The sequence below is a fragment of the Cuculus canorus genome, chromosome 39, assembly GCF_017976375.1.
Source record: "Cuculus canorus isolate bCucCan1 chromosome 39, bCucCan1.pri, whole genome shotgun sequence".
Lineage (NCBI taxonomy): Eukaryota > Metazoa > Chordata > Aves > Cuculiformes > Cuculidae > Cuculus > Cuculus canorus.
In genome coordinates, this window is record NC_071439.1 from 780,924 (window position 1) to 807,733 (window position 26,810).

Consider the following 26,810-nt stretch of genomic DNA (forward strand, 5'->3'; position numbering starts at 1 on the left):
GAACCATAGAGAGCCATAGAGCCCATAGGGACCCATAGAGAGCCATAGGGACCAGAGGGAACCATAGAGCCCATAGGGACCCAGAGAGAATCATAGGAACCCATAGAGAGCCATAGGGAACCATAGGGACCATAGGGAACCATAGAGACCCATAGAGACCCATAGGGACCCATAGGGAACCATAGGGACCATAGAGAGCCATAGGGACCCATAGGGAACCACAGAGCCCATAGGGACCCATAGAGACCCATAGGGATCAGAGGGACCCATAGGGAACCATAGAGCCCACAGAGAGCCATAGAGCCCATAGAAACCAATAAGGACCCACAGGGATCAATGGGGACCCATAGAGCCCCATAGTGACCCACAGAAACCAATAGGGACCCATAGAGGAGCGTCTGTGCCCCATAGAAACCCACAGTGGGGGTCCCTCTGCCCCATAGTGGGATCTTGGGGCCCCATAGCAGCATCCCTGTGCCCCATAGCGCCCCATAGCAGGGTCCCTCTGCCCCATAGCGCCCCATAGCGGGGTCCCTGTGCCCCATAGCGGGGTTCCTCTGCCCCATAGCGGTCTCTGCCCCACAGAGGAGGTGTCGCTGACCCTGGAGCGGCTGCACCGAGCTCGGCCACCCCCCAACATCGACGTCAGCCCCCCGCGGCGGTGAGACCCATAGCTGCCCCATGGCCACCCCATAGAGACACACAGCGACCCATAGTGTCCCACAGCTGCCCCATAGCGACTCACAGAGACCTATAGCCGCCCCATAGAGACACATGGCTGCCTCATAGTGACCCATAGAGACCCACAGGGACCCATAGCCGCCCCATAGAGACCCACAGCGACCCATAGTGTCCCACAGCTGCCCCATAGAGACCCATAGTGACCCATGGCTGCCCCATAGGGACCCACAGCGACCTATAGCTGCCCCACAGCGACCCATAGTGTCCCATAGCTGCCCCATAGCGACTCACAGAGACCTATAGCCGCCCCATAGAGACGCATGGCTGCCCCACAGCGACCCATAGAGACCCACAGCGAGGCATGGCTGCCCCATAGCAACCTATAGCTGCCCCATAGAGACCCACAGTGACCCATAGTGTCCCATAGCTGCCCCATAGCGACTCACAGAGACCTATAGCCGCCCCATAGAGACCCATAGTGACCCATGGCTGCCCCATAGTGACCCATAGCTGCCCCATAGGGACCCGCATCGACCTATAGCTGCCCCACAGCAACGCATAGTGTCCCATAGCTGCCCCATAGCGGCTCACAGAGACCTACAGCCGCCCCATAGAGACGCATGGCTGCCCCATAGTGACCCATAGAGACCCATAGCGACGCGTGGCTGCCCCCTAGAGACCCACAGCGACCCATAGGTGCCCCATAGAGGCCCACGGCTGCCCCGTAGCACCCGCGAAGCGCTCCGTAGCGCCTCCCCAGCCCCCCCCCCCACTGTGCCCCATAAGTCCGCCCCATAGCCGCCCCACGGCGCCTGCCCCCCAGGCCGCAGCTGGTGGGGGACGCGCGGGCGCTGATGGCGGCGCTGGAGTCGGCGCCGGATCCGTTCTTCGGGCGCATGGAGGAGGCCCTGCCCAGCCCCACGGCGCTGCCGCAGGTGCGCGACCCACGGCTGCCCCACAGCTGCCCCACAGCTGCCCCAGAGCGCCCCCACGCCTGACCCAAATCGCCCTATAGAGACCCAAAGCGCCCCATAGAGCGCCATGGCTGCTCTATAGAAGCACACAGTGCCCCATAGCTGCCCCATAGCCACCCGTAGCGCCCCACGGCTGCCCCATAGAGACCCGTAAGGTGCCATAGACAGCCTATAGAGACCCATAGCGACCCATAGAGCCCCACAGCTGCCCCATAGAGACCCATAGAGAGCCATAGGGACCCATAGACACCCTATAGAGCCCCATAGCTGCCCCATAGAACCCCATAGCTGCCCCATAGAACCCCATAGCTGCCCCATAGAGACCCATAGAGCCCCATAGAGACCCATAGCTGCCCCATAGGGACCCATAGCCACCCTATAGAGCCCCATAGCGACCCATAGCTGCCCCATAGATACCCTATAGAGCCCTATAGAGCCCCATAGCTGCCCCACGGCTGCCCCACATTCCCCCCCCCGCAGGTGCGGCTGCTGCTGGAGGAGCTGCCGCCCCTCCCCGGTGAGCGCTGCCCCACAAGTGTGGGGCGGGGACCCACAATATCCCCCCCCCCGCCCCACAACCGCCCCCCTTGCCCCATAAGTTTGACCCCCAAGTGCCCACTCAGCCCCACGAGTGCCCTTCTGACCCACAGCCCTGACCCCAAAGTGCCTTCCTGCCCCATAAGTGCCCCTCTGACCCCCAACTGCCCCTCTCCAGCCCCACAAGTGCCCCTCCCCTTGAACCCTCAGCCCTACAACTGCCCCCCAGGGGACCCACAAGTGCCCCCCCCCCAGCCCCCCAACTGCCCTCCTGCCCCACAAGTGTGACCCCCAAGTGCCGGCAGGGCCCCCCCTGACCGTCTCCCCCGAGCTGATCACCCTCCGCGAGCCCGAGGCCCCGCGACCCCCCGAGATCGAGGTGTGGGGCTGCCCCATAGATCGGGGGGGGGGGGGGAGCTGCCCCATAGATCGGGGAGGGGGGGGGGGAGCTGCCCCATAGCGGGAAGAGGTGCCCCATAGCCAAAGGGTTCTGCCCTATAGCGAGGGGTTGTGGGGCTGCCCCATAGCAAGGGGGTTCTGCCCCATAGCGAGGGGTTTGGGGGTTGTGGGGCTGCCCCATATCAAGGGGGTTCTGCCCCATAGCGAGGGGTTTGGGGGTTGTGGGGCTGCCCCATATCAAGGGGGTTCTGCCCCATAGCGAGGGGTTTGGGGGTTGTGGGGCTGCCCCATAGCAGGGAGGGTTCTGCCCCATAGCGAAGGGGTTGTGGGGCTGCCCCATAGCAAGGAGGGTTCTGCCCCATAGCGAGGGGGTTGTGGGGCTGCCCCATAGCAGGGAGGGTTCTGCCCCATAGCGAAGGGTTTGTGGGGCTGCCCCATAGCAGGGAGGGTTCTGCCCCATAGCAGGGAGGGAACCGGAGTCTCTGCCCCATAGCGAGGAGGGAAATGGAGTCTCTGCCCCATAGAGGGGTGGGTGGGGGGGTCTCGGGGGGGTGGGGGGGGGCACTTGTGGGTCTGCCCCATAGCGCTATGGGGCGCAGGCCGAGCTGCCCGAGGTGACGACGCGGGAGCTGGAGCTGCTCTCGGAGGCCGAGGCCGAGCTGCTGCCCTCAGGTGTGGGGCAGCTATGGGGCGGGGGGGGGCACTTATGGGTCACACTTGGGGGGGGGGGGGCTGGGAGCCGGGTTGGGGGGGGCACTTATGGGGCTGGAGGAGCCATTTGGGGGTCAGAGGGAAGCACTTGTGGGGCCGGAGAGAGGCACTTGGGGGTCACTTGTGGGTCCTGCCCCACAGCAGAGGAGATCCTGGAGCTGCCGGCGCCCCCCAAACCCCCCGGTGAGCACTTATGGGGCTGAGGGGGGGCACTTATGGGGCTGGGGGGGGGGCACTTATGGGGCTGGAGGGGGCACTTATGGGTCTGGTGCTCACTTGTGGGGCTGCCCCACACCTCTGCCCCACAGCGCTGAGGGTCATCGAGGAGCCCAGCCTCCCCCCGGTCCCCAAGGTAGGTGTGGGGCAGCTGTGGGGCAGCTATGGGGCTCTATGGGTCACTTATGGGTCTCTTTCTCTCCTCCCCCCCCCACAGGTGCTCCCTTTTCGCCGTCGCCTCCGTGATCGTCGCTTACAAATCCCTCAACAAAAGTTCCGGGAGGGGTTGGAAGAGCCTCAGAGGCACTGCCAGGCCCTGGTGAGGAAGGGGTTAATGTGTGGGGCAGGAGGGGTTAATGTGTTGGGAGAAAGGGGGTAATGTGTGGGGCGGGAGGGGGTTGATAAGGAGGGGGGAAAAAGAGGAGGGAGGAACCAAAGTGAAAAGGTGAGGGGAGGGGGGGGGAAGGGATTAGAAAGGGGCACCTGAGGGGGGAACTAAAGTCAAAGGGTGGGGGGAAGGGAAAGGAGGGAGCACAGGGGTGTTTCACACTAACCCTTCCCCCTCCCCAGGAGGTGCTGCCCCCCCCGCGTGAGCAGTGGAGGAGACCACGTGACCTGCTGAGAGCCCCCGCCTTTGGTGAGACCCATAGGGACACATAGGGACCCATAGAGACCCCATAGAGACCCCATAGGGGCCCATAGAGACCCACAGAGACCCCCATAGGGACCCATAGAGACCCATAGGGACCCATAGAGACCCCATAGAGACCCCATAGAGACCCCACAGGGACCCATAGAGACCCCATAGAGACCCCATAGGGACCCCATAGGGACCCCACAGAGACCCATAGAGACCCCACAGAGACCCATAGGGACCCACAGAGACCCATAGGGACCCATAGAGCCTCATAGGGACCCATAGAGACCCCGCAGAGACCCATAGAGACCCCACAGGGGCCCATAGAGACCCACAGAGACCCCCATAGGGACCCCATAGAGACCCATAGGGACCCCATAGGGACCCATAGAGACCCATAGAGACCCATAGGGACGCCATAGAGACCCCACAGAGACCCATAGAGACCCCACAGAGACCCATAGGGACCCACAGAGACCCATAGGGACCCATAGAGCCTCATAGGGACCCATAGAGCCTCATAGGGACCCATAGAGACCCCGCAGAGACCCATAGAGACCCCACAGGGGCCCATAGAGACCCACAGAGACCCCCATAGGGACCCCATAGAGACCCATAGGGACCCCATAGGGACCCATAGAGACCCATAGAGACCCATAGGGACGCCATAGAGACCCACAGAGACCCATAGAGACCCCATAGATCCCCATAACGCCCCATAGCTGCCCCACGGCCGCCCCACACCGCCCCTCCCCCTCCAGGCTGGCTGCCCCCTGAGCTGTGGGTCCTGTGGGACCGCTGTGTCCGCTCCATGGCGCCACCGCCGCGCCCCACGGCGCCTCCAGAGCTGCCCAGCGTGGAGGTGAGGCCGCTGCCCCACAGCGCTGAGACACGGGGGGCGTCTCCGCTCCTGCCCCACGGCGCTATGGATCTCCCGCTCTGCCCCATAGATTCTGCGGGAAGTGCTGGAGCCGAGCCTGGTGACGCTGCCCTCCTCTGGTGAGCGACCCACGGCGTGTGGGGCGGGCTGTGGGGGCCCGATGGGGCGAGCTGTGGGGCGCTATGGGTCGCTGTGGGTCCAGAGCTGACGCTGGAGGTGGTGGAGGAGGAACCGAGGCCGTGGGTGCCCTCCCTGGAGGAGAGGTGAGCACTTATGGGGCACTTGGGGATCACTGTGGGGCACTTGGGGGTTGCTTGTGGGGCACTGTGTTACTTATGGGTTGCTATGGGTCGCTGTGGGTCACTTGGGGGTCGCTGTGGGTCACTTGGGGGTCGCTATGAGGCACTTGGGGGTCGCTATGGGGCACTTGGGGGTCACTATGAGGCACTTGGGGGTCGCTATGGGGCACTTGGGGGTTACTTCTGGGGCACTGTGTTACTTAGGGGTTGCTATGGGTCGCTATGGGTCACTTGGGGGTCACTATGGGGCACTTGGGGGTCACTATGTGTTACTTGGGGGTCGCTATGGGGCGGAAAGGAGGGAGGGGAGGAACCAAATTGCTGTGGAACACAAGTTCCGGGGGTGGGGGGCAGGTTTTGGGGTGACACCGGGGGGGCGTGGCCTAAACTCCCCCCCTCCTCCCCAGAGCTCCGCCCCCCCTGGACCTGGAGGCGCTGAGGAGGTGCTCCATTTTGGTTTCGCGGTGCCACCTTTAATCCCTTCCCCCCCTCTCCCCTCCACTTTGGTTCCGCCCCACTTTGGTTCCCCCCCCCTTTTCTCCCCTCTGCCCCCTAAGTGTGGGGCTGCCCCCCCCCCCCCCAGGCGGGTGGCGCTGGGGGTGCGGCAGCCGGAGGGGACGGAGCTGGGGGCGCTGCTGCCCCACGGCGCCTCGCGCAGCCTCGCCGCGCGCCTCTTCGCCCTCTGCCTCGGTGAGTTGGGGGGCTGGACCCACACTTGGGGGGCTGGGCCACACACCCCTTTCTCCCCCCCGGGACCAGGGATGCCCCATAAGTGCCCCTTCCTGCCCCATAAGTGCCCCTTTGTGTCCCATAGGTGCCCCTTCCTGCCCCATAGTGACCCATAAGTGCCTCTTAGTGCTCTATAAGTGCCCCTTTCTGCCCCATAGTGACCCATAAGTGCCCCTTTGTGCCCCATAGCGCCCCATAAGTGCCCCTTCCTGCCCCACAGTGACCCATAAGTGCCCCTTCCTGCCCCATAGCGCCCCATAAGTGCCCCTTACTGCCTCATAGTGACCCATAAGTGCCCCTTCCCGCCCCATAGCGCCCTGTAAGTGCCCCTTCCTGCCCCATAGTGACCCATAAGTGCCCCTTTGTGCCCCATAAGTGCCCCTTCCTGCCCCATAGTGACCCATAAGTGCCCCTTCCTGCCCCATAGTGACCCATAAGTGCCTCTTAGTGCCCCATAAGTGCCCCTTCCTGCCCTATATCGCCCCATAAGTGCCCCTTCCTGCCCCACAGCGCCCCCCAACTGCCCCTTCCTGCCCCCCAACTGCCCCTTTCTGCCCCACAGCGCCCCCCAAGTGCCCCATAGCGCCCCATAAGTGCCCCACAGCGCCCCCCAAGCGCCCCCCCCCCCCCCCGCAGCGCTGTGTGCGTCGGCGCAGGTGTCTCTGTTCCAGCCCCGCCCCTTCGGGCCGATCGCGCTGCGCTCGGGGCCGCGCGGGCCCCCCCCGCTCTGAGCCGCGGCACTTCCGGTACCGCCCCGGGCACTTCCGGTACCGCCCCTCTCCCCCACTTCCGGGGGGGAGGAGCCGTTTATTGCTCCGCCGCGGTGACGTCACACCGGAAGTTGGGGGGGGGGAGAGAGTCACGGCCCCACCGCCTCCTGGGGGGGAAGTGATGTCAGTGTGGGGGGTCTGCCCCACACTTGGGGGGCAGAAGGGGGGATGTGTGGGGCAGGGAGGGATCTATGGGGTACAGGGGGGGATCTATGGGGCAGAGGGAGGGATCTGTGGGGCAGAGAGGGATCTATGGGGCAGAGAGGGGATCTGTGGGGCAGAGGGAGGAATCTATGGGGCAGGGAGAGGGATCTGTGGGGCAGAGAGGAGATCTGTGGGGCAGAGGGAGGATCTATGGGGCAGAGGGAGGGATCTATGGGGCAGAAGGAGGGATCTATGGGGCAGAGGAAGGGATCTGTGGGGCAGAGGGAGGATCTATGGGGCAGAGGAAGGGATCTATGGGGCAGAGAGGGGAACTATGGGGCAGAGAGGGGAACTATGGGGCAGAGGAAGGGATCTATGGGGCAGAGGAGGGATCTATGGGGCAGAGGGAGGATCTATGGGGCAGAAGGAGGGATCTGTGGGGCAGAGGGAGGATCTATGGGGCAGAGAGGGGATCTATGGAGCAGAGGAAGGGATCTATGGGGCAGAGAGGGGATCTATGGGGCAGAGGAAGGAATCTATGGGGCAGAGGGAGGATCTATGGGGCAGGGAGAGGGATCTATGGGGCAGAGAGGGAATCTATGGGGCAGAGAGAGGGATCTATGGGGCAGAGGCGGGATCTATGGGGCAGAGAGGGGATCTATGGGGCAGAAGGAGGGATCTATGGGGCAGAGGGAGGGCCGTGTGGGTCTCACCAGGGCCTGGCGCAGGCGCTGGGCCTCGCCGTGGGGCAGGCGGTGGAGCCCCTCCTGGAACGCTGTGGGGCAGCCGCCCCACACCTCGCGCAGCAGCGACAGCAGCGCCTCCCGCAGCTCTGCCCGCGACCCACAAGTGACCCACAGCGACCCCCAAGTGCCGCCCTCAGCCCCACAACCGCCCCACTGCGACCCACAAGTACCCCCCCAGCCCCGCTGTGACCCACAGCTGCCCCACAAGTGCCCTCCTCAGCCCCCTAAGTCGCCCCCCCAAGTGTTCTCCCAGCCCCATAAGTGCCCTGTGTGCCCCACAGCTGCCCCCCAAGTGCCCCCTTACCCGGGCTCAGGCGGTCGCTCCCCACGGCGTTGGCGCAGGCCCGGGGCAGCTCGGCCGCGTGGGGCCACAGCTGTGGGGCAGCGACCCCTAAGTGACCCTCCCTGCCCCATAGCGACCTATAACCATCCCACAGTGACCCCCAAGTGCCCCACAGCGCCCTCCCGTGCCCCATAGCGACCCCCAAGTGCCCCTTCCTGCCCTATAGTGATCCCCAAGTGCCCCATAGGGCCCCATAGCGCCCCCCCAGTGCCCCATAGTGACCCATAATCACCCCATAGCGCCCCCCAAGTGCCCCATAGCAACCCCCAGTGCCCCATAGTGACCAAGTGCCCCATAGCGACCCCTAATCACCCCATAGCAACCCCCAGTGCCCCATAGCGCCCCCCCAGTGCCCCATTGGGACCCATAATCACCCCATAGCACCCCCCAAGTGCCCCATAGTGCCCCATAATCACCCCATAGTGACCCCCAAGTGCCCCATAACGACCCCCAAGTGCTCTACAGTGCCCCATAGCGCCTCCCCAGTGCCCCATAGCGCCCCCCTCTGCCCCATAGCGCCCCCCCTCTGCCCCATAGCGCCCCCAGACCGCGTGCGGGTGCCCCCGGTGCAGCCGCAGGAGCCCCTCCAGCACCGGCGATTCCTCCTCGAGGTCCTCCGAGATCGGCAGCGCCCGCAGCAACAGCCCCAGCGCCTGACCAGTACAGACCAGTACGGACCAGTACAGACCAGTACAGACCAGTACGGGCCAGTTCAGAGCCATTCCTACCCATAAAACCACTAAAAACCCCTGTAAACCAGTATAAACCAGTGTGAACGGTCCCTCCCAGTGCCCCCATTCCCCCTCCCAGTCCCTCCCAGTCCCTCCCAGTCCCTCCCAGTCCCTCCCAGTCTCACCTCAGGGCTCTCCCAGTGCTCCCAGTTCCGCACCAGTGCCGCGCAGGCGTTGTCCCTCACCCTTCCCGGTCCCTCCTCGCACAGCGCTCGGAGCACCAACGCTCGGCCCGGAGCCCAACTGGGACTGTCAAGGACTGAACTGGGAGCACTGGGAAGGACTGGGAGAGGTCCCTATGGGGTCCCTATGGGTCTCTATGGGGTCTCTATGGGTCGCTATGGGTCACTATGGGGTCGCTGTGGGTCTCTGTGGGTCATTATGGGATGCAGGGGGTTGCTATGGGTCTCTATGGGTCGCTATGGGTCGCTATGGGTCATTATGGGATGCAGGGGGTCTCTCTCTATGGATCATTATGGGATGCAGGGGGTCGCTATGGGTCTCTATGGGTCTCTATGGGTCATTATGGGATGCAGGGGGTCTCTATGGGTCGCTATGGGGTCGCTATGGGTCGCTGTGGGTCATTATGGGATGCAGGGGGAGGCGCCCCACGGCGCAGAGGGCGTTGGCTCTCACGGAGGGTTCGGTGTCCCTCAGGGCCCCCCCCAGCGCGGGGCCCACGCGGAGCCCCTCCGGACCCCCAAGTGTGGGGCAGAGCAGCGCCAGCAGCCCCGACGACCAACAGCGGCGACCCACGGCGCGGCACGGGCGCTGACGGCACCAGTAACGACCAGTAAGGACCAGTACAGGCCAGTAAGGACCAGTACCCCCCACCGGGGACCCCCCAGTCCCTCCCAGTGCCCCCATTCCCCCTCCCAGTGCCCTCCCAGTCCCTCCCAGTATCCCTATTCCCCCTCCCAGTCCATCCCAGTCCCTCCCAGTGCCCCCATTCCCCCTCCCAGTGCCCTCCCAGTATCCCTATTCCCCCTCCCAGTGCCCTCCCAGTCCCTCCCAGTGCCACCATTCCCCCTCCCAGTCCCTCCCAGTATCCCCATTCCCCCTCCCAGTCCCTCCCAGTGCCCCCATTCCCCCTCCCAGTGCCCTCCCAGTCCCTCCCAGTTCCTCCCAGTATCCCTATTCCCCTCCCAGTCCCTCCCAGTATCCCTATTCCCCCTCCCAGTTCCTCCCAGTTCCTCCCACTCCATCCCAGTACCTCCATTTCCCCTCCCAGTCCCTCCCAGTTCCTCCCCGTGTCTCTTTTACCCCTCCCAGTCCCTCCCAGTGCCCCCATTCCCCCTCCCAGTGCCCTCCCAGTCCCTCCCAGTTCCTCCCAGTATCCCTATTCCCCTCCCAGTCCCTCCCAGTATCCCTATTCCCCCTCCCAGTTCCTCCCAGTTCCTCCCACTCCATCCCAGTACCTCCATTTCCCCTCCCAGTCCCTCCCAGTTCCTCCCAGTGTCTCTTTTACCCCTCCCAGTCCCTCCCAGTGCCCCCATTCCCCCTCCCAGTGCCCTCCCAGTCCCTCCCAGTTCCTCCCAGTATCCCTATTCCCCCTCCCAGTCCCTCCCAGTGCCCCCATTCCCCCTCCCAGTCCCTCCCAGTGCCCCCATTCCCCCTCCCAGTCCCTCCCAGTTCCCTCCCAGTCCCTCCCAGTCTCACCAGTCCGTCCAGCAGCACGGGCAGCAGCTCCCGCAGCAGCCCCTCCCCCACCTGCAGCGCCACCAGCCCATCCCCCGCCAGCACCAGCAGCTGCAGGGAGAGCCCACTGGGATGAACTGGGAGCACTGGGAGGCACTGGGGAGGGGAACGGGGGGACTGGGAGGGACTGGGGGGCACTGGGAGGGACTGGGAGGGGGGATGGGGGCACTGGGAGGGACTGGGAGGGACTGGGATGAACTGGGCTCTCCCTCACCGCCTCCTCCTCTTCGCTCTCATCCTTCTGACACGGCAGCTGTGGGGCAGCGACCCATAAGTGGCCCCATAGCGCCCCATAGAGCCCCATAACGCCCCCACAGAGCCCCATAACGCCCCCATAGACCCCATAACGCCCCCATAGACCCCATAACGCCCCATAGAGCCCCATAGAGCCCCATAGAGCCCCATAATGCCCCCATAGAGCCCCATAATGCCCCCATAGAGCCCCATAATGCCCCCATAGAGCCCTATAGTGACCCATAGAGCCCCATAGAGCCCCATAACGCCCCCATAGAGCCCCATAACGCCCCATAGAGCCCTATATTGCCCCATAGCGCCCTATATTGCCCCATAGCGCCCTATATTGCCCCATAGCGCCCCATAGCGCCCGCTGACCTTGCCCAGGATGGTGTCGGCGAGCAGGCGGGCGATGGGGCCGCGTAAGTCGGGGGGCGTTTGGGGTCCCAATCCTTTCCCCAACGCCTCCAGCGCCGCGGCGGCCGCGGGCGCCCCTTCTTCCTTCCGTACCGCCTCCATCAGCGCCCGTAACGCCCGGTCCGTCCCGGAAATGACCCCCAAAAGGCTGCCCAGGGCCTCGTAGGAGGCGGCGCGGGGGGCGGCGTCGGGGAGCTGGGGGTGAAAAGGGGGGGTTGGGGGGCAGTTGGGCAGAAAGGGGGGTGAGAGGGTGAAAAGGGGGGGTTTGGAGGCAAAAAAAGGGGTACATGGGTCACTGTGGGGCGGTTGTGGGTCAATAAGGGGCAGTTATGGGTCGCTTGGGGGTCAGGAAAGGGCACTTAGGGGTCGCTGCGGGGCAGTTATGGGGCAGAAAGGGGTGGGGGAACCAAAGCGCTACGGAACCAAAGTGAAAGGGGCTGTGGGGGGTGGGGGGGAACAGGTTTACAGGGGGACACGGGGAGGGGGTGGGGCCTGGAGGAGGGGCGGGGCGGGGCTTGCGGAGACCACGCCCACCTGGGTCAGTTCCAGCAGCGCCTCCAGGCTGGGGGGGGCGAATGGGGCGAAGGCAGCACTGGAGGGGGGGGGGGGAAACCAGTTAGACCAGTAACCGCCTCCCAGCGCCTCCCAGTTCACCCAAACCCCCCTCCCAGTCAGTCCCAGTTCCTCCCAGTTCACCCAAACCCCCTCCCAGTCCCTTCCAGTGCCTCCCAGTTCACCCAAACCCCCTCCCAGTCCCTTCCAGTGCCTCCCAGTTCACCCAAACCCCCCTCCCAGTCAGTCCCAGTTCCTCCCAGTCCACCCAAACCCTCCTCCCAGTCAGTCCCAGTGCCTCCCAGTACACCCAAACCCCCTCCCAGTCCCTTTCAGTGCCTCCCAATCCCCTCCCAGTAGATCCAAATCCCCTCCCAGTCCACCCAAATCCCCTCCCAGTCAGTCCCAGTCCCTCCCAGTTCATCCCAGTCCCCTCCCAGTCCCTCCCAGTCACCCGCAGTGCTCGGCCAGTGCTCCCAGTGCCTCGCACGCCTCCACCAGTTCCTCTGCCCACGCTCCTCCCAGTTCCACCCTGGGGAAGAAAGGGGTTAAAGAGAGGGGGCGTGGCCTCGCTCAAGCCACGCCCACCCATCGCTAGACCACGCCCACGCACTCGATTAGCTCCTCCTCCTCCGTGACGTCATCGTCCATTGGCTCCTCCTCCTCCTCGAAGAGAACCAATGGGTCGAGGCCCTCCCCCCCCGCCTGCTTGGGGCAAAAAGAGGGGAATTTGGGCAAAAAGGCCAAAAAAGGGGGGAAAAAACGGGATTTGGGGGGAAAAGGGGGGATTTGCAGGGGAAAAGGGGGATTTAGGGGGGAAAAAGGGGGATTTGGGGGGGAAAAGGGGGATTTTGGGGGGGAAAGGGGGGATTTGGGGGGAAAAAGGGGGATTTGGGGGTGAAAATGGGGGATTTGGGGGAAAAATGGGGGATTTGGGGGGGAAAAAGGGGGATTTGGGGGGGAAAAGGGGGGATTTGGGGGGGAAAAGCCCATATTTTGAGGAAAAAAGTAGGGATTTAGGGCAAAAAACGGGGCATTTAGGATAAAAAGGGGATTTAGGGCAAAAAAAGGGGGCAGAAAAGGGGACTTGGGGTGAAAAAAGGGGGATTTGGGGAAAAAGAAGGGAGATTTGGGCAAAAAAAGGGGGGGGTTGGGGGTGGGAACGCCATATTTTGAGGGATAAAGTGGGGATTTGGGGTAAAAAAGTGAGGATTGGGGGAAAAGGGGGGATTTAGGGGCAAAAAAGCGGAGATTTGGGGGAAAAGGGGGGATTTGGGGGGAAAAAGGGGGGATTTGGGGGTGAAAATGGGGGATTTTTTGGGGAAAAAAATGGGGCTTTGGGTCAGGAAGAGGTTTTGGGGTGAAAAGGGTGGGTTTTGGGGTGCCGACTCACCGCAGGCGGCGGTTGGCGCAGCGCCCGCAGCAGCAGCGGAACGACGCGCGGCAGCAGCGGAGCCAAAGCCGTCCCCAAGGCCTCCGCCACCGCCCCCGCCAGCGCCAGCCTGGGGGGGGGGGGAAAAGGGGGGTTTGGGGGGGATTGGGGGGGAAAAGGGGGGGTTTGGGGGGGATAAAGGGGGGTTTGGGGGGGATAAAAGGGGGATTTGGGGGGGAAAATGGGGGTTTGGGGGGGAAAAGGTGGGATTTGGGGGGGAAAAGGTGGGATTTGGGGGGAAAAAGGGGGGTTTGGGGGGGAAATGGGGGGATTTGGGGGGGATAAAGGGGGGGTTTGGGGGGGAAAAGGGATTTTGGGGGGGAAAGGGGGGATTTGGAGGGAAAGGGGGATTCGGGGTGGTTTTGGTGTGGATTCAGGGGGGTTTGGGGTCTCTTTGAGGGTTTTGGGGTGGATTTGGGGGGGTTTGGGGTCTCTTGGAGGGTTTCGGGGGTCTCTGGGGGTGTTTTGGGGTCACTTTGAGGGTTTTGGGGTCTCTTGGAGGGTTTCAGGGTCTCTGGGGGTGTTTTGGGGTGGATTTGGGGGTGTTTGGGGGTCTCTGGGTGTGTTTTGGGGTGCCGGGGGTGTTTCGGGTTGGATTTGGGGGGGTTTCAGGGGTCTCTGGGTGTGTTTTGGGGTCACTTTGAGGGTTTTGGGGTCTCTTGGAGGGTTTTGGGGTCTCTGGGGGTGTTTTGGGATGGATTTGGGGGGGTTTCGGGTGGATTTGGGGGTGTTTTGGGGTCTCTTGGGGTGTTTGTGGGTCTCTTGGAGGGTTTTGGGGTGGATTTGGGGGTGTTTTGGGGTCTCTGGTTGTGTTTTGGGGTGCTCTGGGGGTGCCGGGTGTGTTTGGGGGTCTCTGGGGGTGTTTTGGGGTGCGGGGTGTGTTTGGGGGTGCTCACGCCGCCCTCCGGGCGAGGGTCTCCCCGCGGCGCTCCCCCTCCTCGGTGCGGCTCAGCTCCAGCGCCGTTCCCAGCGCCGACAGCAGCGCCCCCGCGGCTCCGCCCCCCACCGCCCCCACCACGCCTGCACCGCACCAGTGCCTCCCAGTTACCTCCCAGTGCCTCCCAGTTACCTCCCAGTAACCCCCCCACCGCCCCCACCACACCTGCACCCACACCAGTGCCCCCCAGTTACCTCCCAGTGCCTCCCAGTTACCTCCCAGTAACCTCCCACCGCCCCCACCACGCCTGCACCGCACCAGTGCCTCCCAGTTACCTCCCAGTCACACCAGTACCCCCCCAGTGCCCTCCCAGTGCCTCCCAGTGACACCAGTGATCTCCCAGTAACCTCCCAGTGCCCTCCCAGTACCTCCCAGTCACACCAGTGCCCTCCCAGTGACCTCCCAGTGACACCAGTGACCTCCCAGTTACCTCCCAGTGCCACCAGTGCCCTCCCAGTCATCCCAGTTCCCCTCCCAGTATCCCCATTCCCCATCCCAATGCCCCCATTCCCCCTCCCAGTCCCTCCCAGCGCCCCTATTCCCCCCAGTGCAACCCCCTTTCCCTTCCCCCCCCCGCAGTGCCCCCTCTTTTCCCTTCCCCCTTCCCCTCCCCTTTAGTTCCGCCTCACTTTGGTTCCCCCCCTTTCCATTTCTCTCTTTTTTTTTGCCCCAAACCCCCCTTTTTAGCCCCAAAAAGCGCTGCCCCCCCCTCACCGAGCGCCTGGAGGCACAGGGGGCGACTCTCGGGGGGCCCCGGCTGCAAGAAGGGGTTCAGCGCCTCCAGGATGGGGCCCACCTGCGCCCCAAGTTCCGCTCCCGACGCCGCTGCAATGGGGAGAAAACACGGAGGTTTGGGAAAAAACAGCCGAAAATGGGGATTTTGGGGGGAGCTTCGAGATTTTGGGGGGATTTGGGGGCATTTGAGGAGGTCGGGAGGTGATTTGGGGGCGATTCGGAGGGATTTGGCGCTGATTCGGAGGGATTTTGGGGCGATTTAGAGCATTTTGGGGCGATTTAGAGTGGTTTTGGGGCGATTTAGAGGGTTTTGGGGCGATTCAGAGCGTTTTGGGGGCGATTCAGAGCGTTTTGGGGGCGATTCAGAGCGTTTCGGGGCGATTTTGGGGTGAATTTGGGCAATTTTGGCGTGATTTGGGGGTGAATTTAGGCGATTTTGGGTCATTTTGGGGTGATTTTGGGGTGAATTTAGACAATTTTGGGGTGTTTTGGGGTGAATTTAGGCGGTTTTGGGGTGTTTTGGGGTGAATTTAGGCAATTTTGGGTGATTTTGGGGTAATTTACGTTGTTTTGGGGTGGATTTGGGGTGATTCGGGGCTGTTTTGGGGTGATTTGGGGCTGTTTTGGGGTGATCCGGGGCTGTTTTGGGGTGATTAGGGCTGTTTTGGGGTGATTTGGGGTAATTTAGGGCAGATTTGGGTCGTTTTGGTGTGGATTTGGGGTAATTTGGATCATTTTGGGGTGGATTTGGGGTAATTTGGGTCCTTTTGGTGTGGATTTGGGGTCATTTGGATCGTTTTGGGGTGATCCGGGGCTGTTTTGGGGTGATTTGGGGTAATTTAGGGCAGATTTGGGTCATTTTGGTGTGGATTTGGGGTAATTTGGGTCCTTTTGGGGTGGATTTGGGGTAATTTGGGTCCTTTTGGTGTGGATTTGGGGCGATTTGGGGTAATTTGGGGCTGTTTTGGGGTGATTTGGGCTGTTTTGGGGTGATCCGGGGCTGTTTTGGGGCTGTTTTGGGGTGATTTGGGGTCTCACCGATGGAGTGCAGAGCGCTCAGCGCCATCTCCAGGGTTTCGGGGGGCTCCGACGGCTCCAGCGACGCCAGAACAGCGCCGAGCGCGGCCGAGAGCTGCGGCCCCAGCGCCTCCCCTGCCCAGTGCCGCCCAGTAACCACCCAGTAACCGCCCAGTAACCACCCAGTGCCTCCCAGCTACCTCCCAGTAACCACCCAGTGCCTCCCAATGCCTCCCAGTAACCGCCCAGTGCCTCCCAGTTACCTCCCAGTGTCCCCATTCCCCCTCCCAGTGCCTCCCAGTGCCCCCAGTCACCTCCCAGTGCCTCCCAGTTACCGCCCAGTTACCTCCCAGTGCCTCCCAGTTACCGCCCCAGTGCCTCCCAGTGCCCCCATTCCCCTCCTAGTAACTCCATTCCCCCTCCCAGTGCCTCCCAGTGTCCCCATTCCCCCTCCCAGTACCCCCATTCCCCCTCCCAGTCCCTCCCAGTCCCCCCATTCCCCCTCCCAGTCCCTCCCAATTACCCCCATTCCCCCCTTTCCCCCCGGTGTCCCCTCCTTTCCCTTCCCCCCCCCTCCCCTCCCCTCGGTGCCTCCCCCAATCCCTTCCCTCCCTCTTCCCTCAGCTCCTCACTTTAGTTCCGCCCCCCCCTTTCCCCTTTTTGGTTCCCCCCCAGCCCCCAAATCACCCTTTTCGGCCCCAAAGTGGCCCTTTTTGGCCCCAAATCGCCCTTTTCGGCCCCAAATCGCCCCTTTTCGGCCCCAAAGGCCGCTGCCCCCCCTCACCCAGGCTCTCCACCAGAGTCTCCAGGACGAACCAGGCCTCGCGGCGCCCCCCCCCATCGCCCCCCAACGCCGCCAACGCCGCCGGCAGCGCCTCCTCCGCCACCGCCCGCACCTCGGGCTGCGCACCAGTAAACACCAGTATGGACCACAGCCCTCCCAGGACGGGCTGGGGGGGGCTCCCATACCACCTCAGACCCAAACCAGTAAAGACCAGTATGGTTTGGAGCCTCCCAGTACGGCCCCAGGGCTAAACCAGTAAGGACCAGTGGAGTTTAAGGGCTCCCAGTACAACTTAGGGCCTCCCAGTTTGACCCCAGTGCCTCCCAGTCCCTCCCAGTGCCCCCAGTCCCCCTCCCAGTCCCTCCCAGTGCCCCCATTCTCCCTCCCAGTCCCTCCCAGTACCCCCAATCCCCCTCCCAGTCCCTCCCAGTGCCCCCAATCCCCCTCCCAGTGCCCCCAATCCCCCTCCCAGTGCCCCCAATCCCCCTCCCAGTCCCTCCCAGTGCTCCCAGTACCTGCAGGCTGTCCCCCAGGGTGCGCAGGGCGCTGGCAGCCGCTCCCCTCACGCCGGGATCGGGGTCCCCCAGACCCCCCCGCAGCACCCCCAGTGCCACCGATAGGTACCTGCGCCCCCAAATCCAACCGATTCACCCCAAAATACCCCAAAGTCACCCCAAAATGCCTCCAAATCGCCCCTAAATCGCCCAAAATGAACCCAAATCGCCCCAAAATGAACCCAAATCACCCCCAAATCGCCCAAAAGGAACCCAAATCGCCCCCAAATCGCCCAAAATGAACCCAAATCGCCCTCAAATCGCCCCAAAATGAACCCAAATCGCCCCCAAATCGCCCAAAAGGAACCCAAATCGCCCCCAAATCGCCCAAAATGAACCCAAATCGCCCCAAAATCACCCAAAATGAACACAAAATGAACCCAAATCGCCCCAAAATGAACCCAAATCGCCCCCAAATGGCCCAAAATGGACCCAAATCGCCCCCGAATCGCCCAAAATGAACCCAAATTGCCCCTATTTTTGGGGTTCCTTTTTTTTTGGCCGTTTCTCCCCCCACCCCCGTCTCGGTTTTGGGCTGAAAAAGGTGGATTTTGGGTCTCACCGTTGCCGTAGCATCGTCCCGGCGCCCTCCAGCGCCCCCAGGGCCAACAGCGCCCCTTGGCGGGCGCCGCTCCCCCCGCTGCCCCACGCGCCCCCCAACAGCGGCACCTGCGGACCCCAAAATCCCATTAAATAACCCCAAAATCCACCCAGGGACCCCAAAATCCCATGAAATGGCCCCAAAATCCCCTGAAATGACCCCAAAATCCACCCAAAGGACCCCAAAATCCCCTTAAATGCCCCCAAAATCCACCCAGGGACCCCAAAATCCCCTTAAATGACCCCAAAATCCACCCAAAGGACCCCAAAATCCCCTTAAATGCCCCCAAAATCCACCCAGGGACCCCAAAATCCCCTTAAATGCCCCCAAAATCCACCCAGGGACCCCAAAATCCCCTTAAATAACCCCAAATCCACCCAAAGGACCCCAAAATCCCCTTAAATGACCCCAAAATCCCCTCAAAAGACCCCAAAATCCCCCCAGGGACCCCCAAATCCCTTTAAATGCCCCCACAATCCCCCCCAAACGGCGCTGCCCCCCCACCAGCTGCGGGAGGAGTTTCTCGGGGGGCAGCCCCACGGCCAGCGCGTCCAGAACCTGCAGGAAAAGGAACCCCAAAACCGGGGAATTCACCCCAAAATCAGAGACACCCAAAATACGGAGCAATCTGCCCCAAAATCGCCCAAAATGACCCCAAAATTGACCAAAATGACCCCAAAACCGCCCAAAATGACCCCCAAAATCGCCCAAAATGACCCCAAAACCGCCCAAAATGACCCCAAAATTGACCAAAATGACCCCAAAATTGCCCAAAATGACCCCAAATGGCCCAAAATGACCCCAAAATTGACCAAAATGACCCCAAATCGCCCAAAACGACCCCAAATTGCCCAAAATGACCCAAATCGCCCAAAATCCCACAAAATCCCCCAAGATCCCCCAAATCAGCCCCAAATCCCCAAATTCAGCCCCAAATCCCCCAAATTCAGCCCAAAATCCCCCAAAATCCCCCAAATTCAGCCCAAAATCCCCCAAATTCAGCCCAAAATCCCCTAAATTCAGCCCAAAATCCACAAAATCAGCCCCAAATCCCCCAAATTCAGCCCCAAATCCCCCAAATCAGCCCAAAATACCCAAAATCAGCCCAAAATCAGCCCAAAATCCACCAAAAATCCCCAAATTCAGCCCAAAATCCCCCAAAATCAGCCCAAAAATCCCCAAATTCAGCCCAAAATCCCCAAATTCAGTCCAAAATCCCCCAAATTCCACCCAAAATCCCCCAAATTCCACCCAAAATCTCCCCAAATTCAGCCCCAAACCCCCCAAACTGGTCCAAACTGGTCCAAACTGGTGTGATTCCGCACCCTGGCGGCGGCGTTCCGGGCGCCGTCGTGGGGTCGTTGGGGGGCGCACAGGGGGGTCAGGAGGCCCTGGAGCAGCGGGGACAGCAGCCCCCCCCGCAGCACCGCCTGCACCAGTACAGACCAGTACAAACCAGTTAGGAACTGGTATGACCCCCCCCACCCCGCCGACGCCCCCCAGTGCCCCCCCACAGCACCCAGTACGGCCCAGTGCCCTCCCAGTACATCCTAGTGCCCTCCCAGTACCCTCCCGCATCCCCCAGTGCCCTCCCAGTTCACCCCAGTATGGGTTAGACATCTCCCAGTAAGGACCAGTACCCTCCCAGTCCACCTTAGCGTCCTCCCAGTGCTTCCCAGTCCACCTCAGCGCCCTCCCAGTCTCCCCCAGTGCCCTCCCAGTCCACTTTAGCACCCTCCCAGTCTCCTCCAGTGCCTCCCAGTATCCCTGAGGGCCCTCCCAGTGCCTCCCAGTCCACCCCAGCACCTTCCCAGTTCCCCCCAGTCTCCTCCAATGTCTCCCAGTCCCCTCCCAGTACCCCCTAGCGCCCTCCCAGTCCACCCCAGCATCCTCCCAGTCTCCTCCAGTGCCTCCCAGTCCCCTCCCAGTCTCCTCCAGTGCCTCCCAGTACCCCCGAGAGCCCTCCCAGTGCCTCCCAGTCCCCTCCCAGTCCCCCCCCAGTCCCTCCCAGTTCACCTTGGGGCACTTCTGGGCGAGGAAGGTGATGGTGTCGAGGGCCCTCACCTTCACGGCGTCGCCTCGACCTTCGTCCCCTGCCACCTGCGAACCCCAAAATGCCTGAGATTCACCCCAAAACACCCTTCCCCCACCACCCCCACAGTGTCCCCTCAATTCCCTTCCCCCCAGGCGCTTCGGTGCCCCCTTTTTCTCCTTCCCCCCTGCCTTTAGTTGCCCTCAACTTTGGTTCCGCCCAACTTTGGTTCCCCTCGACTTTTGTTTGGCCCCAAACCCACAGGGATTCACCCCAAATCTTGGGGGGTCACCTGCAGGCAGAGGTCGAGCAGGGAGCGAAGGTGAGGGGTGACGGCGGCAGGATCGGCCTCCAGGAACTCATCCAGCACCTCCAGCGCCTCAGCACCGCCATCCTGGGGGGGAAAAACAACGGAAAATGGGCAAAAAACAACCGAAAATGGGCAAAATGGGACCAAAAAGGGCACAAATACCTCAAAAAGGGGTCCGGAGACCCCAAAAATGGGCACAAATACCTCAAAAATGGACATAAAGGCCTCAAATATGGCAACAGGGACCCCTAAATCAACGCAAAGAGACCCAAAATGGGCTCAAAGAGGCTAAAAATGGGCCCGGAAACACCAAAAATGGACACAAACCCCTCAAAATGGGCAAAAATACCTCAAAAATGGGCATAAAGACACCAAAAAGGGGCACAAAGACCCCAAAAATGGTATAAATACCTCAAACATGGGCCCAAAACCACCAAATTTGGGCATAAAGAAACACAAAATGGCGGCGAAAAGCCCCAAAATGGCTTCAGAATGGCCAAAAACGGCCATAAACCCCAAAAATGGGCGTAAAGACCCCCAAAATAGCTGTAAATACCACAAAAAAGGGCACAAATACCTCAAAAACGGGTCCGGAGACCCCACAAAGGGCACAAATACCTCAGAAACAGCCATAAAGACCCCAAAAGTCGCTGCCCCCCCACCTCGTCGCCGTCCAGGAGGAGCTTCAGCGCCGTCAGGATCTCGGGCAGCAGCGACCGCAGCAGCTCCTGAGTGAGAAAATGGGTTAAAAAACGGCATTTTTGGGTCCGGGGTGGCTTTTTTTGGGAAGGAACCCCGGGAGAGGGGCAAAAAACGGACATTTTGGGGCAAAAACCGGACATTTTGGGGCAGAAAAGCGACATTTTGGGGACCCAAACGCATTGTTCGGAGCGAAACGAACCCCCGGGCTCCATCAATCCCTCATTTTGGGGTAAAAAATCGCCCTTTTAGGGTCTTAAGTCTCCTCTTTTTGGGGGGAAACGCCCCAAAATCCTTATTTTGGGGTAGAAAAGCGACGTTTTGAGGGCCCAACCCCACATTTTTGGGGTCTCGACCCCCCGTTTTGGGGCTTAAACCCCTCCACGCCATTATTTTGGGCTAAAAAAGCGGTATTTTGGGGGCTACGTTGCCTATTTTGGGGGGAAACACCCCCAAAATCCTTATTTTGAGGTGAAAAATAAGCGTTTTTGGGTCCTAACTGTGCTATTTTGTGGAAATATTCTTATTTTGGGGCAGAAAAATGGCATTTTGGGGTCGCACCCCACTTTTTGGGGGTCTCAACCCCCTGTTTTGGGGATTAAACGCCCCAAAATCTTTATTTTGGTGTCAAAAAATGACATTTTGGGTCCTAAATCTCTCATTTTTTTGGGGGGAAACAACGGAAATCCGTATTTCGGGGTCTAAAATCAGCGTTTTGGGGTAGAAAATGGGTGATTTAAGGGAGGAAATCGGTATTTTGGGGTCCTCGCTCACCGTTTGGGTGTCCCCCACGGTGGCCGCCAGCCCCCCCAGAGCCCGTAGGGCGTAGGCGAGGGTCGCGGGGGGCCCCCCAAAAGCCAGAGCCCCCCGACACAGCGTGGCTACCGCTGGGGCGTGGGGGGCTAACGACTCGGGGGCCGTATCCAGCGCGGCGCTCAGCACCAACAACGCCGTCTGCGGAGGAAAAATCAGCATTAATGCCCCCCCCGGACCCCAAAAATAACCTTTTTTGGGGCATTTTGGGGGGCAAAATGGGGTTTGGGGGCGATAAAACCATCATTAACGCTCCCCTTCCCTCCTAAAAAACCCCTCCTGTGTCGTTTTGGGGGGGCAAATTGGGGTCTGGGGGGCGCAAATGGTGTGGGAGGGGCAATTAGGGGTACAGGGACCCCAAAACCCTCATTAATGCCCCCCTTTTGTCCCCCCAAAACCCTCTCCCACCTCATTTTGTGGAGGCAAATGAGGGTCTGAGGGGGGCAAATCAGCTGTTAATGCTCTCTCCCCCTCCCTAAAATCCCCTCTCATTTCATTTTAGGGGGGCAAAGGGGGGTTTGGGGGGGCAATTAAGGGTCTGGGGGGGCAATTAAGGGTCTTGGGGGGGCAATTAAGGGTCTGGGGGGGGCAATTAAGTGCCTGGGGGGGCAATTAAGGGTCTGGGGGGGCAATTAAGGGTCTGGGGGGGGCAATTAAGGGTCTGGGGGCACCAAAACACCCATTAATGCCTCCCTCCCCTCCACAAAATCCCCCTCCCACCTCCTTTTGGGGGGCAAATGAGTGCCTGAGGGGGGCAATTAAGGGTCTGGGGGGGTAATTAAGGGTCTGCGGGGGGGGCAATTAAGGGTCTGGGGGGGCAATTAAGGGTCTGGGGGCACCAAAACACCCATTAATGCCTCCCTCCCCTCCACAAAATCCCCCTCCCACCTCCTTTTGGGGGGCAAATGAGTGCCTGGGGGGGTAATTAAGGGTCTGGGGGGGGGCAATTAAGGGTCTGGGGGGGGCAATTAAGGGTCTGGAGGGGCAATTAAGGGTCTGGAGGGGCTCCTCACCTCGCGACGGGGGGGTCGGGGGTCCTGCGCCGCCACCGTCACCCAAGTCCCGAGGGGTCCCCAAGCTCCTTCCCCGCCCCGGCGCAAAACCAGTGCTCCCAGTTGGGCCAGTGCCACCGTTACTGGGTGCCTGGGGGGGGGCAGTGGGGTTTGGGGCTATTTTGGGGGGGGGGGGGTAAAAGTTGGGGGGTAGGGGGTAAAGACCCCCCCAAACTCACTCAGTCTCGGCATCCAGGGCTTCGGCCAGCAGGGATGGGAGTCTGGAGGAGGGGCAGCCTTTGGCCTCCCAGTTCCAACCAGTGCCTCCCAGTGCCCCCCCAGTCCCTCCCAGTGCCCCCCAGTACCCACCTGGCCCTCAGCTCGGGGTCCGTCCCCCTCCATCGCCCCAAAAGGCGCCTCCGCAGCACCACGGCCGCCATCTGACGCACCTGCGGAGACCCCAAAATCCCCTCAATTGCCCCCAAAATCCACAGAGAGACCCCCAAATCCCCTCCTATGGTCTCAAAATCCCTTCAGGTGACCCCAAAATCCCACCCAGGGACCCAAAAATCCCCTTAAAATTGCCCCAAATGATCTCAAAATCCCATCAAATGACCCAAAAAATCGACCCAGGGACCCCAAAATCCCACCCAGGGACCCCAAAATCCCCTCAAACTGCCCCAAAGTCCACCCAGAGACCCCCAAATCCCCTCCTATGATCTCAAAATCCCTTCAGGTGACCCCAAAGTCCCACCCAGGGACCCCAAAATCCCCTCAAACTGCCCCCAAATCCACCCAGAGACCCCCAAATCCCCTCCTACGATCTCAAAATCCCATCAAACGACCCAAAAATCGACCCAGGGACCCCAAGAAGCATAGGAGGGGACCCCAAAAACTGGGGAGTTAGTGGGTTTTGGGGGTCCCCAAAGCCTGGGAGGGGACCCCAAAAGCCTCGTTACCTGGGGTTGGGAGGCCTGGCGGAGCAGCACCGCGAGCCGGGATGGGGTTTCGGGGTCCTTGAGCGCCTCGCGGAGCCTGAGGGTGGCCTGGGGGGGGCACAAGGGGACAGTGAGGGGGGGGACACCCCAATATCGAACCCCCCTCCTCAGGTTTGAGTAGAGGGGGACTGAGAATGGGGGTAAAGAGTGTGGAAATGGGGGTAAAGAGAGGGGGGAATAGGCATAACGACGCTAAAAACTGGCACAGAAACCCCAAAATGGGCACAAAGACCCCCCAAAATGGGCACAAATACCTCAAAAATGGCTCCAGAGGCCCCAAAATGGGCCAAAATACCTCAAAAATGGGTCCAGAGACCCCAAAATGGGCAGAAACTCCTCCAAAACGGGCAAAGCGCCCCCAGGGCGGTCCCCGCCTCCCCACCCCCACCCCGATCCCCAGTCCCAGTCCGTCCCAGTCGTTCCCAGTCCCTCCCAGTCCCGGTACCCGTCGAAGCTCCGCATTGTCCGGTTCCAACAGCGCCGCGAGCAGCGCCTCCAGCTCCGCCATATGTGAAAGCCAGAAAGGGAAGCGCCGAGAAACCGGAAGTGGCGCCGCGAGAGGCGCCGGAAGCGGTTCCTCGTGCGGCCGCTCTAGGCAGCGGGGAGGACTAAAGGGGTGGCGAGAAGGGAGCGCTTAAAGGGGCAATGGGCAAAGAGAGGGCAAAAATGGGCAAAAAAAGGGCAAAAATGGGCAAACAGAGGGCAAAAATGGGCAAAGAGAGAGAAAAATAGGCAAAAAGAAGGCAAAAATGGGCAAAAAGAGAGAAAAATGGGCAAAGAGAGGGCAAAAATGGCCCCTTTTGCCCATTTTCGAGCTCCTTTTGCCCCATTTTCAGCCCCTTTTGCCCCATTTTCAGCCCATTTTAAGCCCCTTTTGCCCTATTTTGATCCCTTTTGCCCATTTTCAGCCCCTTTTGAGACCCTTTTGCCCCATTTTGAGCCCCTTTTGAGCTCCTTTTGCCCATTTTGAGCCCCTTTTGCCCATTTTCGAGCTCCTTTTGCCCATTTCGAGCCCCTTTTGAGCCCCTTTTGCCCATTTTCGAGCCCCTTTTGCCCATTTTCGAGCTCCTTTTGCCCCATTTTGATCCCCTTTTGCCCATTTTCAGCCCATTTTGCGCCGCTTTTGCCCCATTTTGCGCCGCTTTTGCCCCATTTTGTGCCCCTTTTCCCCCATTTTGAGGCCCTTTTTCCCATTTTGAGCCCCTTTTCCCCCATTTTGAGCCCCTTTGGCCCCATTTTGAGCCCCTTTGGCCCCATTCCCACTGCCACAACCGCTGTCACCGAGAGCCTTTATTAAATACAACCGCGTGCGATAGGAAAAAGGGGGGGGGGGGGGGAACCTCTTTTGAGGGGGGGTCTTCGGCGCCCCTTTACCGGCGCGGGGGGGACGCGCGGTGCTGGCAGCGCCGAATCCTCACCGGGCGGCCGCGAACCCCCCGCGAAGCGCCAGGACGAGGTGGAGGACGGAGCCGCCCTGGATCTTGTAGTCGGCCGCCGTCTTCTCGTCGTTCCTGGGGAGGGAAGGGGTTAATGGGGGTGTGGGGGTCTTTGCTCCCATTCATCTGCCCCTGTGCAACCGCCTTTTCAGCCCCCCCCAGGTGCCTCGGTGCACCTTGCAATCCCTTCCCCCCTCACTCCTGCACTTCGGTTCCGCCCACATTAAGGTTCCCCCCATTATAGGTACTCCATAGCGCCCCATAGGTGCCCCATAGAGACCCATAGAACCCTATAGATGCTTCATAGAGACCCATAATGCCCCATAGTGCCCTATATCACCACACACAGAGACCCATAGATGTTCCATAGGGACCCACGGTGCCCCATAGAGACCCCACAGAGTCCCACAGCTGCCCTATAGAGACCCATAGCTGCCCCATAGAGACCCATAGCGTTCCATAGCCACCCCATAGAGCCCCACAGCCGCCCCATAGAGCCCCACAACACCCAATAGAGCCCCATAGCTGCCCCATAGAGACCCATAGCGTTCCATAGCCACCCCATAGAGCCCCATAGAGACCCACAACACCCAACGGAGACCCATAGCGCCCCATAGAGCCCCATAGCCGCCCCATAGAGACCCACAACACCCAATAGAGCCCCATATCTGTCCCATAGAGACCCATAGCTGCCCCATAGAGCCCCATAACCGACCCATAGAGACCCACAACACCCAATAGAGCCCCATAGCTGCCCCATAGAGACCCAAAAGGTTCCACAACCACCCCATAGAGCCCCATAGAGACCCACAACACCCAAAAGAGCCCCATAGCTGCCCCATAGAGACACATTGTGTGCCACAGCCACCCCATAGAGCCCCACAGCCGCCCCATAGAGGCCCACAACACTCAATAGAGACCCATAGCGCCCCATAGAGCCCCACAGCCGCCCCATAGCGCCCCACAGGCGCCCTCACATCTGTTTGCCGCTGTAGATCAGGCGCTGCTGCTGGGGGGGGATCCCCTCTTTCTCCTCCACCCGTTCCTTGATCCGCTCCACCTGTGTCATTATGGGATGGCAGGGCATTCCTGAGCTATTATGGGATGGCGGGGGGGGGGCCGGGGGTGGCCCCGAGGCATAAAGTGACGAGAAAGGAGCTTTAAAAGAGACCCCCCCGAGGCCCTTATGGGACAACAAAGCCCTTTCTGGAGTATTATGGGATGCCAGAAAGGGTCTCTGGGGGAACCCTAAGCCGCTAAAGGGGCTCCCTGAGGCATTATGGGATGGCGAGCGGGCTCCGCGGTACACCGCGACCTCCCCGAGTTATTATTATTATGGGATGCAATAGGATGTCCTAAAGGAGTCGCGGGGGTGCTGGGCGGGCTCTGTCATATTATGGGATGGCGGGAGGGGCCCACCTTGTCCGTGGGTTCGATGTCGATTTCGATCTCTTTCCCTGTCAGGGTCTGAGGAAAGGGGGGAGGAGGGAAAGAGAGAACGATCAGAGCCCCCTCCATCCCATAATAACCCCCTCCACCCCATAATAACCCCCCTCCACCCCATCAAGCCCCTCCATCCCATAATAACCCCCCCCCCAAACCTTCACTTTGATCAGCATCGTGGCTGCCCCGCGCTCCTCAAACCTCAGACCGGAAGCGGAAATGCCGCCTCAGCCCTCTTCCCTCCCCCCCCGCCTGTACACAATGGCAGCGCAAAGCATCACGGGAGTTGTAGTCCCATAGCGCCGCAATACACCTCTAATAGGACGCAA

The 26,810-nt window shown here is 61.1% G+C and overlaps 4 protein-coding genes across 7 annotated transcripts; 1 reads left to right on the plus strand and 3 right to left on the minus strand.

The window, feature by feature from the left end:
* The first annotated feature begins 515 nt into the window (after positions 1–515).
* LOC128850178 (meiotic recombination protein REC8 homolog) lies at positions 516–6,794 on the plus strand. 4 transcript variants are annotated; one of them, XM_054053164.1, is made up of 10 exons: positions 516–661; positions 3,191–3,263; positions 3,736–3,837; positions 4,089–4,155; positions 4,917–5,017; positions 5,106–5,154; positions 5,238–5,298; positions 5,742–5,777; positions 5,918–6,024; positions 6,700–6,794. In XM_054053164.1, exons 5-10 carry the CDS (start codon positions 4,967–4,969, stop codon positions 6,792–6,794), a joined length of 399 nt encoding a protein of 132 aa, XP_053909139.1. In that variant the 5' UTR covers positions 516–661; positions 3,191–3,263; positions 3,736–3,837; positions 4,089–4,155; positions 4,917–4,966. The 4 variants fall into 4 exon arrangements, 1 of the variants encoding a protein (XP_053909139.1); XR_008447583.1 differs by lacking the exons at positions 516–661; positions 4,917–5,017; positions 6,700–6,794 and having other exon boundaries at positions 3,159–3,263; positions 5,106–5,298; positions 5,918–5,960; XR_008447584.1 differs by lacking the exons at positions 516–661; positions 4,917–5,017; positions 5,918–6,024; positions 6,700–6,794 and having other exon boundaries at positions 3,159–3,263; positions 5,742–5,863.
* LOC128850136 (importin-4-like) lies at positions 6,776–11,248 on the minus strand. The gene is made up of 8 exons (XM_054053113.1): positions 11,108–11,248; positions 10,457–10,546; positions 9,393–9,568; positions 8,923–9,040; positions 8,615–8,719; positions 8,028–8,097; positions 7,691–7,809; positions 6,776–6,940 (listed from the first exon to the last, which is right to left on the minus strand). Exons 1-8 carry the CDS (start codon positions 11,246–11,248, stop codon positions 6,923–6,925), a joined length of 837 nt encoding a protein of 278 aa, XP_053909088.1. The 3' UTR covers positions 6,776–6,922.
* A 432-nt stretch (positions 11,249–11,680) lies between these two features.
* Positions 11,681–21,774, minus strand: LOC128850137 (uncharacterized). Its single transcript, XM_054053114.1, has 16 exons — positions 21,574–21,774; positions 20,771–20,828; positions 20,083–20,148; positions 19,775–19,858; positions 19,084–19,188; positions 18,263–18,316; positions 17,720–17,826; positions 17,119–17,227; positions 16,604–16,721; positions 15,841–15,954; positions 14,782–14,892; positions 14,027–14,150; positions 13,092–13,200; positions 12,312–12,403; positions 12,153–12,230; positions 11,681–11,738 (listed from the first exon to the last, which is right to left on the minus strand). Exons 1-14 carry the CDS (start codon positions 21,772–21,774, stop codon positions 12,339–12,341), a joined length of 1,425 nt encoding a protein of 474 aa, XP_053909089.1. The 3' UTR covers positions 11,681–11,738; positions 12,153–12,230; positions 12,312–12,338.
* Positions 21,775–22,661: 887 nt separating this feature from the next.
* LOC128850176 (NEDD8) lies at positions 22,662–26,722 on the minus strand. The gene is made up of 8 exons (XM_054053163.1): positions 26,640–26,722; positions 26,458–26,505; positions 26,016–26,098; positions 25,021–25,113; positions 23,564–23,650; positions 22,974–23,053; positions 22,844–22,885; positions 22,662–22,755 (listed from the first exon to the last, which is right to left on the minus strand). The coding sequence occupies exons 1-6, from the start codon at positions 26,655–26,657 to the stop codon at positions 22,981–22,983; spliced, it is 402 nt and encodes a 133-aa protein (XP_053909138.1). The 5' UTR covers positions 26,658–26,722; the 3' UTR covers positions 22,662–22,755; positions 22,844–22,885; positions 22,974–22,980.
* Positions 26,723–26,810: the final 88 nt, after the last annotated feature.